The sequence below is a fragment of the Rousettus aegyptiacus genome, unplaced genomic scaffold, assembly GCF_014176215.1.
Source record: "Rousettus aegyptiacus isolate mRouAeg1 unplaced genomic scaffold, mRouAeg1.p scaffold_m13_p_4, whole genome shotgun sequence".
NCBI classification, from domain to species: Eukaryota; Metazoa; Chordata; class Mammalia; order Chiroptera; family Pteropodidae; genus Rousettus; species Rousettus aegyptiacus.
Window position 1 is genome coordinate 64,461,346 of NW_023416307.1, and position 16,544 is coordinate 64,477,889.

A 16,544-nucleotide genomic window follows, 5' to 3' on the forward strand; every position below is an offset into this window, starting at 1 on the left:
AGGTGTATCCTAGACTGTAACTACTATACCAGGCGTAGTATGCTTGGTTGAGCAAACATAGCACATATATAATATACTGCCATTAATCTAATGAATGTATTTTATTCAACCCCAATCAGGAACGAGGATCAAAAACAGTTTGCATTCACATGGAGGGACAATATTCATTTAAAAATTTCCCTAAGAGCTATGTTAATTCTTCTGCCTTCTGCCATAGTCCAAAGAGATCTACACTTTCAGGATATCCCATAGAACATCACATCTATCCATTACATCAAGATATGATGGTGGTTGAGCAGAAGCAAGAGGCTGTTAGCATGCTGGAGGCCTTGGTAAGATGCATGCACTCTAGAGGTAGAGAGATCAAAGATTCAGGTGCCAGTCCCTACAGTGAAGTTTTGAAAACCCAGTGATCAGGAGTATGATGGGACATGCTACAAAGTAAAAGACAAATGACTGTATCTTGAATTCCCTACACAAAGAAGGAAGCAAAGCATTTGGAAGGGCTGCTGGAGGCAACATATTCCAAACCTGGGAATATTAATCCCACCCATATACAGGGTGATACAAAAGTCTGCCAGCTTTGAGTGAGGCACACAGACTGCATAGTAGTGTAAAATGTGCCTTCCTTCCCTTTATTCTTCACTTGGGGTTAGTCTTGCACCACAATCTAACTGCTGACCCAGCCTTTGAAGAGTCCCTTTCCATTTTCTATCCTATGCAATATAGCCTAATAAACTTTTTACATGTCTAATCCCATTTTGGCCCCTATGATTCTTAGAAGACTTGGACTAACATGAGTGCTTTAGAGAAAAATCATTACCATCTTTAAAAAAAGAGGCTCTAGAGGAAACAAAAGGGAGAAACTGAATTTAGAGTGAGAGAATGGTTACATAGGGTTAAAAAAAAATGATAAGGTATATGTACCAGTTCTCATTCCAATGCTTTCCAATGTCAACTGAGGAGAAACCAGAACCATTGTCTGGTGTGAGGAAGAGTTAATCATAGGAGTCATTAGCATGACTTTGGTGGTGTTGACTACAAAGCCAAGGATACAGGATACAGAATATAGTCAGCCACTATTAAAGTGTCATTAAGAATTGTGGTTTGGCAAAATAGGAAGACTGTTAAATAGATATTTCAACCAGGTAGGTAAAGATTAGTGAAGGAAGTTAGTTACTACTGGGTAGAGTTGAAATCTCAAATCAGAGAGAAGTAATCAAACTAACTTTAATTTAGTAATTTAAGAGTCAAACTTGAACCTATTTGAAACCAATCTAGTCTGAAAACTATGGGCATAACATTCTCCTTATTAGAGTGACTATAAAAAGGGCTCAGCAGGTCTGTCTCATGTTAGGAAGAACCATCCTGGCCATATTTAGCCAGCTGACTTTGAGTTCTGGTCAGAGATCTCTAGATACAGGGGATCACAATATAACAAACCAAAATATGCTACTCTGGCATAAGGATTATTTAAGTTGAAGACAACTGAGAAATAGCAAACACCCCAAAATATCTCTGTACTCGCCCACATTTGCCTAAAAATAAACACTGACTCTTAATTACCAGAGACTCTTACCAGCCCAAAGACAGCACTGAAGGGAAACTACATAAAATGCCTTACCAAAACAATCCTTAACTTTCATTATTTTCTCCCATATATTTACCATAGAAACCTAAAACTCTTTTCATTTGTCTTGAAACTTCTCTATGTATCTATTGTTCTTTGTTAAAATACTATTCTGGATAAGCCCAAGTTCTAACGACCTCTGAGTTATGAATCATCACTGAGTTCCCCCCCCCCCACACACACACATATAACCTCACTGTACCTGTTAATAAACTGTTTTTCTCTCCTTAATCTGTCTTTTGTCAATCTAACTTAAAGGGCCTCAGCCAGAGAATCAAGAAGAGTAGAAGAAAAAGTTTTTTCAACTTCATCTGATTAGATACTTTATCTTGATAATTATTTACTGACCCAGGAATCTCATCTCATTTGCAGTGATAAAACAACTCCCTTAGTAGAGACACACATACCAGGAAATTAATAAAATGTATTCTCCAGGGAGCCTCACTGGCATTGTCCCTTCAAAGGCCCTGTGGCTGATTTTTAATTCAAATTTTTATATTTATTTTTATTTAAAAGGACCCCACCCCCAATTGCATAAGTTTCAGTTCCCACAAAACCTGGACCTTCCCCAAAGGCTTATAGAGTGGTATTAAAAATTTTGGATTTTTTTCCCAAATGGAGGATCCATGTATGGGTGTCAGGTAGGCCAGTTATGTGTCCATATTTGCCTTTTAGAAAGGTTACTCTGGGAACAATGTAGACAAAGGTATGAACGAGGACCAGATCTGCAGGAGAAGCTATAAAGAAGCCGTCCTTGTACTCCAAGAAAGAATAAAGATCGTTTTCTTTTTATTTAATAAAAAGATTTTGTGCTTCCTTTGAAAGACCAAGATTCTTCTGGAGCATTTCTAATTTTACTTACAAAAAAAATATTATTCTTCCTCCAAGAAACCTAGAAGAGTCAAATCTTTTGCAGTATAATAATCTGTCCTTACCTTCAAAAACTAAAACTATGAAGTTTTCATATTCAACAGTGCTAACTTACTAGCATAAAAAAAAATAGCAAAATTTTGTTTTAAAATTGACTGTCAGATTGAAAATCAAGAATAAAACAGTTTTTCAGAGACCTTTTCAACCCAACAAGAGTGTCAAGTATACAATATGTTGCTGGATTGTAAACTCAATATTATAAAATGTATTCTAAGAGTACATATTTTAACATTAAATAAATTTAGAGTTAATCTGAAAGAACAAACATATGATAATCGAGAAAACTAAAAGAATTAGAAGTGGGTTGTTCTATCAGAGAGTAAATCTTATTTTAAAGCCATGCAAACAAAAACAGTTTCACAGGCATGAGAATAAGCAAAGAGAAATCTGTTCAAAGTTTGAAGTCTGGAAATGGGTGAAATAAGTATAAACATTTCACATTAATAAGGAAAGAATGAGCTGGTATCTGTTTAGTCTGCTGTTTTTTTCACAACACTATCGGGTGAAAGAGACGCCATTAATTCCTACTCTCTGGGGGAAAAGTGGGAAAGATCTTACCTTCTTCCTGGGGATTTAGATGACCACACAGTCTATGTGCCATGGATTGTCTACTTTTCCTCACAATGTTACAGTGACAAATCCACACTCTGCCTTGGAGTACTGGGGAGAAGGAAAAAAGGTTTTAAGTTTTACACATAGTTTGAGCATTCCTCTGAGCTCGCGCGCGCGCGCGCGCGCTCGCGCGTTCTCTCTCTCTCTCTCTCTCTCTCTCTCTCTCTCTCTCTCTCTCTCTCTCTCTCTCTATATATATATATATATACACACACACATATATATGTATATATATACACACATGTATATAATTAAATTATATATATAATTTAAATATATACTGGGCATGTAGATAAGACACAATAAGTTGTTAGAAAGTCATAAAAGTTTTTAGTTTCTGCTCTTGATTTAGGGCTACTTTTGTGGTTACTTTTGAATGAACTTAAACCCATTCTAATTTGAATTCTTAATGGATGGCCAGAGGTGCATATCTTCTCCAGATTCTGGAAATGACTAACTGTACACAGCAGACCACCTGCTAATGTTCCTAGGAAAAAATAGTTAACTCATGTCCCTGAACACTTAAACAAAAGGCTAAAAGGCATCGCCCTCCACATTAGACACAAAGGAGAGGAGTCATCATCTTTGTTCTGAAGCTTGGCTCTCCAGGCAAGAGAGCTATCTCAATCATATTGGTTCTCCTATTAATTTCCCATGACTAATTCTTCCCAACTCTTCAGAGCCTAGTTGAAAAATGGGACTCGAGAGAAAGAAAACAACATAGTCTATGGGGGAACAGAGGAGGCAAAACCAATTCTGTCTTGCAGAGGCGTAGGATAAAAGAAGTCTGGAGAGCCTTCTTCCAAAATGTACTCTACTTTTTTATATCCTAGTTTGCATTTGACAAGTTTACATGTGTATCCTGCATTAGACTATAAGATGTTTGAGCACAGACACCAAGCTGGTAAGTCTTTGTATCGCCATGCCCAAGCAAAGTGCCTAACACATTGTGTGTACTCAAATATTTGCTGCACAAAAAAAAATCTAGAAGATTCTCTCTGTGGTTGTCAAAAGCAAAACACTAATCTCTGGATCTATTAGTTCGGGCTTTCACATTCACACCTTCAAAAAGAAAAAAACTCTGTCAAAATCTCACTAGATGCAAAGGCAGAATGGATTTCTTGCTCTATTTGTGAAGAAAAAGATGTAGATATGGACCATGAAATCATCTTCACTAAATAGCTAGGAATAAAAATAAGGCATTTGGATTTAATGTTTTATTATCATGTAATGAAATGGTTTGGGAAACAGGTTCCAAAGCCTCAAGAAAAGGTGCCAAAAACCATTTGGGAAACAAGCCATCAGAAAGTCTGGCACTGAGGTACAGAGTTGTACTATGAAAGTGTAGCATCTAGCAGATTTTGCTTTTACGAGGTTCTAGGAAGCCCCGTTAATAAGAAGCCTTTTCTTACAGCATTTATTGTTTACATTTAGTCTTGAATTTAATTTTTTCTTGGGAAAAAAAAATGTCCTCCCAGGCTGTAAAATAAATTGAATCTTCTTAATCTAGCCTTTAAAGAATAAACCTATTTCTATTTAATCTTCAAAACTCTGACAAATAAGATCAATTCTTCTTGTTAGTACCCGATATGTATCAAATGTGTTACCAATAAACATGATGGAATAGAACTCCTATCAAGAAACTAGACTGAATGTTTCAATATTTAGTTACTTATCTGCTGTTTCCCCATCTGATACTTTATGCTATAAATGATCAATGGTTTATATCTTTACTAGCCTTTTTTTTTTTCTTTTGAAATGCAGCTTAAGACCAGCTTCATTGCTTCAGTACACATGCCACATAAATTCAAGTATTGTACTTTAATGTCAACTATTATAGTAAAATCTGTTGGTGCCTACCCAGATCCCTTTTAACCAGGCTGATGCACCCATTCCCCAGTTGTTAATCCGGCCACCCAGTGTTCACAATTGCATCCATCTCCAGAATATTACCCTTGGCCAACAGAAGCCACTACACCCAAAGAAGCCTGAGACAGGCCACAACCAATAATCCAATGATGTGAAGTATAAAGGCCAACTTTCTTGCCCCAAAGTGGGGCATCTCTGTGGTGCCACTGATGCCCCAGAGAACGTCTCATGATGCCCGTTAATAAGTTCTGTTGAATCTCTTTCCTAATATCTATTACTGTCTTTCACATTTCAATTGCCACCATCCCAGTTCAGGACCATATTTCACCTGACTATTCAAATTGCCTTCTGAATCAATTTTCATCTTCCTATAGTCTTTTCTCTACAATATTACCAGAATACTCAAAGATGCAAATTTATTAATCTTCAACTCCCCTTCCCCAGCACACACACCCCTACCTAAAACCCTTCAATAACCATCCCCAACCACTTACAAAAGACAGTAAAGTGAACTCAGTTCACATATGTACTTTGCTTCACTCCCAAGAAATTGAGATCATGGAGTAAAACAAAGCCTGAAATATGTATAATATAATTAGATGGCATATGTCTGCTATGAGAGCCAAAGTTAGCTAACGCAGTTACCTGCAATCTTAGTGGAGTTAGAAGACTTCCATTAATAGAGAAGAACTAGAAAATGAAGTAAACCCCAGGGAATGGGTTATAAAACCACTTCCCTTTCTAAATTAGAAAGTTTGTTATAGCAAGTTAGGACTTAGTGTGTCTCACTGGTGTTTTGCCCAAGAATTTCTTCTATATCTGGCCCAGGAATCTCTTGGCACGTTGGATGGGAAACATCACAGGTCTAGGTTGGGATGATGATTGATTGGTTCCCAGGCAGGTATTATTTTAATCCTGAAAAACTGCAACATTAAGTTCAGTAATGATGAAAGTCAAACCCACAGTAGTAATAATTATGTTTGTAAAGAATAATGTATGCATATTTGCTACTTATGTTTCTAGTGTTTGAAAATGTAGCCTATCAGAAAAACAGACTGACATATGATTCCAGTTTATAATATGTAATTGAGTAACTGATTTAGACATTTGGTTTTACATTGAAATCTACATTTATAAACAATACTGAAAATACTTAATAGAACTCTCACTTTTTTTATTTTATTTTACTTTTAGAGTCAGGAGATATAACATTATCTGGAATGGTTTGTCATACAATATTAAAACAAATATAATAAATTTACAAACAATTTAAAACCTCCTCAGGAATTTAACTTGTAAATCCCACCCCCCTTAAACTTGACTATAACAAACTTACTACGTTTACAAATTGAATAAGATTTAAATATGAAAAGAAAAAGGCCTCTCAATTTTGAACTGCAATGTATTAATAAATCAAATATCTTTAACAACTAAAGTAGTCCCCAAACAATATTTTCTGGGTAGAAAGGTCATCCTCAAGAACATGAGGATTTCACGTTGACATCCAAATCCAGGTTCAGATCCTTGCAAAGTCATAACACATAGCAAAATTGGGCCAAATTCCTACATGGAAAAAATATCCCCTCCGTGAGATGAGATATGAATTTTCTAGTTCATGATAGACCCTCCCCATATATCTCCACACTCCCATCACTCAGTCACTCATTTATCTATATATTCCTGGTCCTTTTAAAGGCATTTGCTATTTCAACCCATGCATCTATAACATTGATTCTCAACCAGAGATGATAATGTTTCCCTGTGGCCAGCTGGCAATGTCAGGAGACATTTTTGGTTAAAACTATGAATGGGCCATCCACTGGGTAGAGGAGTGCTGTTAAACATCCCACAATGCAAAGAACCACCCTTAACAATAAAGAATTATGCAGCCTAAAACGTCAACAGTGCTAAGGCCAAGAAATCCTCACCTAGAACACATTTAAAATCCAACATGGCACAGAGGCCTTGCAATGACCTATTTGTGTATCCTGGAAACTAATCCATTGACATGATATGGGTCACATATGTATTTTTTATAGATTCTTCTTTTGTGTCTAAGTTCTTAAATTTTCATGAATTTCTCCTCTTTAGAATTTGCTCATTTCCTTCAAGAAATCCTTCTCTACATTGAAGTTCAAGATACTCTATTTCGTTTCCTTCTAAACATCCTACAAGTATTTTACATTTACATTTACATTTCCAATTCATCTGGAATTTATGTGTTAGAATTCAGATATGTAATTTGGTTTCCACATGGATAACTCATAGCTTCAATGGCATTTATTGAATAGTTCATCTTTCTCTCCTCTTGGTAATACCAACTTTGCTATTCTCATTAAATTTTCACCTATTTCTTGACTCTCTATTTTCTATTTATTCCTGTGATGTTATTTAAGTTATACTTTTATCAGGAAATTTACAATCTGACACCATGACTCCTGCCTCATGCTTATGTATGAATTTTGGTATCAGTCCTCTTAGAATTTTTGTTAAAATGGCACTGAGGTTATAGATTAGATAAAGGTAACTAATTTTTCTCATTCATGAACATTGTATCCCTATTTGGATTTTCCCATGACTTTCAGTAAAGTTTAATGACAGACTTATTCCTGGGTGCTACATATAATTTGTTTTTGAAGTTTGTTTTTCCAGTAACTTTTCTCCAGTTTGGATCTCACATACGGCACACTTGCTGCACTGTCTTAAGAGCTTGTCTGCAGATTCTCTTGTGTTTTTTACTTAATCTTATCGCCTGCAACAGTTCCTTCTGCAATACTTCCAATTTTTTGTCTCAGTACTGGCTCTGATCTAGTCCAGCTTTGAAGAGTGGCTGTCTTCACCTTGTTTTTGGTTTTAAAAGGCATTACCACTAATGTTTCATATTTAAACACGGCTTTTTTCTTTCTAGAATTTTGGCAGATGCTTTCTGTTAAAGAAGTTTTGTCAATTAGTTGTTTTCTAAGTTTTAAACATACCTAATGGATGGTACTACGCCATTTATAACAAAAAAAACAGCTTTGCTTTTTAAGCCTGCTTTGTCTTCTTGGAGGACTTGTTATTTTGAGATGCAGCTGAAAAACCACCTGTGAACCTGTCTCCTTTCCACCTCAAGCCTTGCTCGGTACCTTTCAGGGAAATCTGTTTAGCTTCAATCACCTTTGACTGGGATGCTGTTCATTTTTCAGAGATTAGCCCAATCACAGAAAGATCTTAAGGGCTTTAAAAATTACTTCCAATTATTTCACAAATAGTGTGCAAGAGATAAAAGTCAAAGTCAGAAGCCTGATTGTAATTGTGGTCAACATAGAGCTAGGGATAAATCTCTCTTAAGATTCTTGAAAGGAAGTATGAGCATGCCTCAACATTCCATTCTTTTCAAGCCCCAATTTAACTCCTTAATCAATGAATGAGCTAGTGCAAAAATACTAACACCATTACCTGAAAGCTTCCTAGTGAGTCAGACAGCTGGAAGAGGATTTGAGTGTGCATTCTCATACATGTGCAGAAATCTACTTCCATCTGGAAAAGAACCTCTTAAAGTATAATCAACTACTGTGGGTAAAGAAAGATTCAGTAAAAATAATCCCTGGGGCCTTATAAAAATGAAATATTTCAGTGTTCTCTCCCGTATTTCTTTCTGTGGCAAAAGCAATGTTGAACAGCTGGCTTTCCCTTTTGTTTCATTCTTTCTGTGCCACAGTTACTTGGGGACACTGTATTTTAGTCTTTTTCCTTCTTCACAACAATTAATGTGCAAAATAATTCTACGTACTGCTTCAAGACAGGCTACATCACTGTACCAGGGAAGGAAATGGCTAGGTTCTGGGGGAGGTGTTTTCTCCCCCTGTAAAAGTACATACAGTGTTGGAGGGTCTCGTCGGCCAAAAAAACAATGTATGACTATTTTATCCCAAGTGCTATATATAACTTTCTGAAAATGTCAGAATGTAGGCAGCATGCCTTGAGTGAACATCTCTCTCCTTGGGTGTTACCAATTTACCTGTAAAATCTAACAGCTTAAGAATCATTTAAAAAGTCACAGGTTGTTTGTTGATTAACCAAGCACCCAAAGCATGTATCTGAGCTTTAATTTTTTTCAATCCTAAAAAGCTATACAGGCATACCACAATATCCCTCATCCACACATGTGGTGGCTGGGGTGGGAATCTATGGGGGAGAAACACTGTTCTAACAAGGAGATGAAAAAGACCGATTTGACGTGGCGTAGAGTCAAATCCATTTTTCTACTCACCTTTATTAAAAGCAGCTGGTTAATGACTTGGAGTGGGCAAACTGTTATTTTTTGCAATTCTCAGTGGCCTTCCCCTTTGAGTGGTCTTCTATATAAAAGTTATTTTATATATTTCCTTCCTTTGGTAAATAAAAAGATGTTTGCTTTTCCAATTCTTCATTTTGACACCTTTATTAGTATCAGAAACAAGTTATGTATAGACTGATAGTAAAATGAAAAGTGCTCTTCAGCCCATTTTTCTAACAAAAACAAAAAAGATATTACAGATAAATTTCAAACTTCGGTTATGTCAAATTTGTGACTTCTATATTCTCTAGTAGCAGATATGAAATCAGAGCCCTCAAAAATCACATTATAAACACAAACACATGTTCAACCTCTCCCCATGAGTTTTCTACTCCCAGAAAACCTCCACGCATCTGCCACTTACCTCATTTTTTTATGTATCAGGAAAACTTGATACACAAGACTCCAGAGAACTGGAAAACTGTCAGTTATGTCCCCTTTCTTGCATTTTCTAGGTCAAGAGTTGCAGAGTACAGTAGTCATTAACCACACTTAGAGATATAGAGCAGAAAAATAAATTCTTTTTATGATTATCTCCTTTATCTTGATTTTTACAAGGAACCCTCAAACTTTATACACATAATGGGCTTAAAACGGATTAGGAGAAGGATGTGCGTTCAGATTTCTTGTTTCTGAGGTAAAACAAATACTTCCAAGTGCATCCTTTTTAGCTCATCCTCTGCTATTCCTTTCCCCCACCCCCAAACAACAATCCCTTTCCTAACGTTGTTATAATAGCAGGGAATAACTCTAATAGTCTTATAATAGGCTGTTAAATCAGACACAGCATTCCCTAATGAAATACTAAGTTGAAGAAACAAAAGAAACCTCCCCTTGGAAAGTTGCTGATGTAAAGGGAAACCTGAGGATACCAACTAGCTTTACAACTGGGAAAACTTTCCATTTTGAGAAGAAAAATAAAAAAAGAAATTAGTGGGATAGCTAGTATAGCCTTCAACACTGCCCATCTTCCTTTTTCTTTAATCTTTTAAACTGCGACCCGCTGACCGCTCAGGGATATTTGGTAACCACCAGGTTCAACCCGCCTCCAGCCAGTGAAAGGATAGGCCGAAAGCATAGCAGCAACGCTCAAGCACCTCCTCCACCTTTAAGCAGCAAAGGGAGGAGGCGGGCCGGACGTAGGGCGCTGGACGTCACGCCCAAAGAGGGGCGGGGCTGCATCTCAGCCACTTCCCTCCTAAGAAGCAGAGGAAGGGGCGGGTTCTACGTGTCGTGGCGCAGAAAGTCCGCCCTGGTTGGAGGGAATTCAGAAGAGATCAGGCGGGAAGGAGGCGGAGTCCAGTTGCCCTGGTGACGGGTTGCCCGGCGGTCGCTTGGTAACCGGTCGCGGCGGTCCTGGCTACTGCCCCGCCGCCCACCGAGCTCTGTGGGCCGGAGCCCACTCTGAGCTGTTTTTGTGTGTTTTGCGATGGCGGCCGCCGCGGCCGTGGTCACGCCGTCGGGTTTGGAGGATGGGGTATCTCGGCCCCGCGGCGAAGGGGCGGGGGAGATGGTCGTGGAGCGGGGGCCCGGCGCGGCCTACCACATGTTCGTGGTGATGGAGGACCTGGTGGAGAAACTGAAGCTGCTCCACTATGAGGAGGAACTCCTCCGGAAGAACAACCTGAAGCCCCCGTCCAGGTGGGTGCCCTCGTCCCCGACGCCTGGGTACCGGCTGGGCTTGGGAAAATGCCTTCCTCTGGCCTTCTGGGGGGAATGCCGAGCGCGGGTTAGCAAGCACTGGCCTCTATCTTCCTAGCCAGGAAAGGGCACTTCACCCCAAACTTGGCGACGGAGGAGGGCCGTGGTGCTTAAGGAGTTTAGACTTGGTACTTTAGTAGAGAGAGTAAAGTTTTGGAACAGCAGAAAGAACCGAAGACAGCTTGTCTAGTCTTTAAAGCACGCACCTCCAAAAATCAAACTTTTTCCGATTATAAAAGTAATAAAAGTACTTATTGTAGAGAACTCAGAAAAACACAAGAAAATGTAGAAAAATACTAAAATTACCCATAATCTCATCCCCAAAGATGAATACTGTTATCATTTTAGATCTATTTCTAGTTTTTGTTTTCCTCTGCAAGTACCTGTCTCACAGCTGGTAGCTCTGTTTTCAATGCAGTTAGTAAACTTGACTAATTGCTATGGTTTAAAAAACTTCTGCCTTTGCAGTAACTACTCTCAGAACCTGAGAAGTAAAATAGGTAAATGAAATGACAGCTATTGGAACTGTCTCCATCAGAACCTATAGTTCTGCCCTTCGGATGGGGAAAAATTCATCATATCCTGAAGCCAGTGCCATTAGTTGCTGAGGATAATAGGCAGCTCACACTTTCTCCTCCAATCAATGTAGCTAAGTTTTAATGCATACTTATTTGTTTATTGTGTAAGAGACAATTTAGATTAAGACTCTAGTTCTTTCTCTTAATGGCTACAGCTAGGCTCAAATAATTTCCTTCAGCAGTTTTGATCTCATTCCCTGCTCTCTTCCAATAGCTTGAATTATAAGATACATAGGTTTTATGTAAACTGTCCATATTGCTAAATCAGTCCATAATAGAAAAGTTAGAGGAAAAAGTAGTGTTGTTTTATAGAAATTGTAGGACTGAGAGTTATTGCTTCAATGAATTGATCAGGATAATATAAACAACATTTTGTGTGTTAATAAAAATGCATTTTTTTCCCAAGTATATTTTTCAAACTAAAAGAAAGTGGCCTTAAGTTTCTATTGATATAACCTCTGTACTATTTCCTTGGGAATTCAGCAAGATACTTTGGATCATGGATTTGCATAGAGATACATTATTTTAATGATTCTCAGTGTGGTCATCAGGTCAGCAGAATCAGCCTCACCTGGGAACTTATTAGAGCTGTAATCCCATAAGCCCCTTATTGTATCTACTGAATCTGAAATTCTAGGGGTGAGACCTAGAAGTCTGTGTATTAACAAGTCTTCCAGGTGATTCTGATGCATGCTAAAGTTTGAGAATTACTCTCCTAGGTCTACAGAATGTGTCAGTATCCATTCCTCTGTTGTGGAGCCAATAAGGAAAAGATGAATTGTTATTAGAAGGTGCTTAGGAACAGGTCGTAAACATATACCTGCAGGGACTTCATGGCCTTTTTTACTTCCCAGCTTTCTGTTATCTATCAAGACATTTACATTTATCCTGCAGGGGAAAAAAAATGGGAAACATGAGCAGACAGATAATTCTTATGAAAAAAAAGCTATAAATATAATTATAAACATAATAGTATAAACATAACATGTAAAAAAGCAAAATAAGGTCTTTAATCAAACTGACTTGAATGTTGCTAGCAAATTTTATTCCTAACATATTTAGGTATAAATCATATTGATCCTCATAGGACTGTTTTTAATAGGCTAAGGGATTTAGTACAAGTCAATAAATGTGAAGCTTTTGAAGCACATCCATATTGGGATTTCACTCCTAGAAGTCTTGATTTAATTCATGAGGGAAAAAATATTTGATCCAGTAGCAATAGTTTGACGAACTCCTCAGTCGATCAAATATGCAGTCAAGATTAGAACAAATGTTTAACCTCACTATCAGATTAGAAACGATAAAGATACCAATGATATAAGAAATGTAAAAACACATAATGAATAATTATTAAGGTCTTTTTTTTTAACTCTGAGATTTTCTTAATTCCAAATTGCCATTTTTAGGAAGTACTCTTATTATTCCTAACACATATTTTGGGCAAAGGTTCTACATGCTCAGTTTTTTAACATTCTGGTTGTAAGGTCTTTGATCTAATATTTTTTATACAGTACTTGTCCTAATCCTGTTTATTAAAAACTTTAATGTGAGTTCTGTGGCTTCATAGAAACTTCAAAGAGTAAATTATCAATGCCTTTTGAGTTTAAAGCCATTTGAAAAAAAGATCTTTTGACATTCTTGGACTATAGACTTTGCAATATTTCATATGCTATCCTCCCCTCTTATTTTGAAACAGACACTATTTTGCACTGCCTACCAACCCTGGCGAACAGTTCTACATGTTTTGCACTCTTGCTGCTTGGTTGATTAACAAAGCAGGACGCCCTTTTGAGCAGCCTCAGGAATATGATGACCCTAATGCTACAATATCTAACATATTATCTGAGCTTCGATCATTTGTAAGTGTAAACAGCTCTACTTTCTGCATGCTCTCATGTTAGGAATTTTAAAATTGGTAATTTCAACAAAATTCTAGCCTTTTTAATGAATTCTCTGTGAATAACTATATACACACATATTTACACATATACGTACATACATATGTAATATTATATCAGAATGATTGATATTATAACATTAGTGCCACTTTTACAAATATTCAGTGTAACTCTCTTGATAGCCCAAAGTAATATTTTTCTTAATCTTGATATGTCACAGAGGTAAATTTATGGCTACTTAGTTCTCCTCTAAAAAAATGATTTAAAAAAACGAGAAAGCCGAAACACTGTATTTTGAAAGAGAACTTTGATTTAATAGACCATAATATCAATTGTACTTTTAATTTCTTACTTTTTCTGGGGATAGGCCATAAGCATTTTTAGCACACCTGTTATTAATTTTTGATGTGAATCACTCTGTCCTTCATATAGTTGTTTGATGATATAATACCAAGCTAGTAGTTCTGTTGGTTTTATCCCTAACAATACCAGTGATTTATTCTGTCAGGAGGTGTTATTGCCTTTTAATTTGATACTTTTGACAATAAAATATTCTTCATATTCCCTTAGTTGTTTTATGTATCAATGGATTAGAAAAAGACTAAAGAGTGGATTTTTAAGAGGCAATGTAATTATAGTTATGTTAAATGATATTTGAAAAATAGAGAAGTGATAAATTTATTCAGCAGTACTTTGTTTAAAATAGTTTGACATTTGAAATATAAATAACAAATAATATCATTTATCTTTTATATTTCAGGGGAGAACTGCAGATTTTCCTCCTTCAAAATTAAAGTCAGGTTATGGAGAGCATGTATGTTATGTTCTTGACTGTTTAGCTGAAGAGGCATTAAAATATATTGGTTTCACCTGGAAAAGGTAAACTTTTTTTCCTCGAAGAGTTCAAAACTACTTAATTGAACTGATAGGATGTATTCCTCTTGACTATTCTAAACTGAAAATGCCATAGGTGATCAGAAAAGTCAGTAAAGACAAAATTGGAATATCTGATATCTTCAAAACCAGTGCTGATCTACTGTGCCCCTTTCCAGTTCAAATGTATAACTGTAACTGTTTGTCCTTGTCAATTTAGGAGATTTTTAAAGTCTCTTTCATATATGTATTTATACACACAAACATTGTATATACATGTGTGTAACTGATAGCTGCAGATTTAAGGAAAAAATGGAAATAAATATAGTACTATAAATGGGATTTTTTTCCTTCGCTGAATCCAACTGGCAAGAATAATACTAAAGAAGCCAACTGACAATGATACTCATAGACATTGTTCATTGCTTCTTTCTCTGACCTGACAATGATTTGTTTATATTTCTGTTATTGTATTCCATGGTATTAAAGTTAGTTGTTTACAGGTCTGGCTTTATTTATAGATATTATGAAATCTTCATATGTACTCTGTGACTCTTAGCATAGCACTTGGTATATCGTAGATGCTCAATAAAAGGATAAAGGAATAAAATATTCAGAAAGAATTTATGTAGGCTATAATTAAAAACATATAAAATTTGGACTTTTGAAGATTGAGATTATTGATAGGTTAGAGATTGTGGAAGGCATTATTCAGATAAAGCATAAGCAAGCAGTAATTTTGATTAGAATTAACTTATATAGAAAGGTATGTATTGTTTCCTGTTAATAGTTTAATATATCTTCAATCACATTCTCTCAGGTAAATGATAGGTACTTTAATAGTTACCCTATTAATAGGTACTTTAAAAAACTTTCTCGACTTGGGTTATCATCTGATTGAACCATATGAAATTACTGATATTCATTTCTTTTTGAACTAGAAAATGACAATTTCAGTGGTTTAACTGAAACATTACCTCTTAGTGAAATATAAAGACTGACTACATACATGATCCTCATTACATCTTCATTAGAATCCAAGAAAATAGGCATCAGAGAATATGTCACCAATGTAATATGTAAATTACATAGTTATATATTTATAGATAATTGTACATTTAAATATGCCAAAACAAATCCTAGAACATTGTTTTTGAGATATTATCTAATTCTAATTAATAAAAAATAGAAAAGTTTTCCTATAAGAAGAATAATTTGGCTAGCAGTATTTTCCTTTCTTAATATTAAATGTGATTTTTACATTTCATTAACCTATCTGATGTATGGATTTTTAAAATAAGTTTTCAGAAATAAACTCATACTTTGGGGTATTTTTAATATGGGAAATACATGTTGTTAATCTTGATGGAGAAATGATTGTTCAGTACTTATTGTTAAGACCATTGATTAGATTTTGTAAATAAGAATAAAGCCGGAACTCTTCTTATTAATATTATCGAAATAAAGTTCAGATTGATCAAAGGTATAAATGTAAAAAATGAAACTATAGGAGTACTAACAGACCAGAGGGGCATGAGATATGTTGTGTCATGTTAAAGCTAGGGTCCATGCAAAAAAATGTTGCTAAATCAGTGTAACAAGAATTGTAACAGACCTGAATAGCTAAGATTATAAATTATAAACTAGGAAAATATCTTTAACACAGGTTAAGCCATGCACTAATTTTCTTAATATACGAAAGGGCCAACAGCAATAATAGACATTTCCTTGAGAAAGAAAATACTAACCAATTAAAACATGAAAATGTGTTCAACTACTCTCATGTGAAAGAAATGCAATTAAAACAAGAATGAGATATTTTCACTTAAATGATTAAAGTTCGTTTACCATATTGGTGAACATATATAAATGGAGTTAGTGTTTTGGGGAATGTAAATTACAGTAACATTTTAGAAGTTGGTGTTGGTAACATCTAGCAAAGCAATAAAATGTACAAAGTTGTTGACCCAGCTATTATACTTGCACAGATTTATTCTAATGATATGCATAATGATAAATGTGCGATGATGATCTTTGCAATATTGTCTAGTAAAAAACTAGAAACAACCTCAGTGTTCAGCCATAGATTGTTGGTTAAATTAATACTGTGGTACTGCTGTTATATAGAATAC

The 16,544-nt window shown here is 35.9% G+C and overlaps 2 protein-coding genes across 2 annotated transcripts in view; one reads left to right on the forward strand and one right to left on the reverse strand.

Annotated features, from left to right (window-relative positions):
• The window catches only part of HHLA2 (HERV-H LTR-associating 2), a 104,597-nt gene extending 94,150 nt beyond the window's left edge, over positions 1 to 10,447 (reverse strand). Inside the window, 3 exon segments of the mRNA XM_036219475.1 lie at positions 3,119 to 3,220; positions 5,831 to 9,461; positions 9,724 to 10,447. The gene's annotated coding sequence lies outside the window, so the exon portion shown is untranslated.
• Positions 10,448 to 10,664: 217 nt separating this feature from the next.
• The window catches only part of IFT57 (intraflagellar transport 57), a 50,384-nt gene continuing 44,504 nt past the window's right edge, over positions 10,665 to 16,544 (forward strand). The window contains exons 1-3 of the mRNA XM_016162464.2: positions 10,665 to 11,000; positions 13,338 to 13,500; positions 14,300 to 14,418. Of these exons, the coding sequence (XP_016017950.1) occupies positions 10,789 to 11,000; positions 13,338 to 13,500; positions 14,300 to 14,418 (494 nt within the window). The 5' untranslated portion in view covers positions 10,665 to 10,788. The remainder of the gene's footprint in view (positions 11,001 to 13,337; positions 13,501 to 14,299; positions 14,419 to 16,544) is intronic.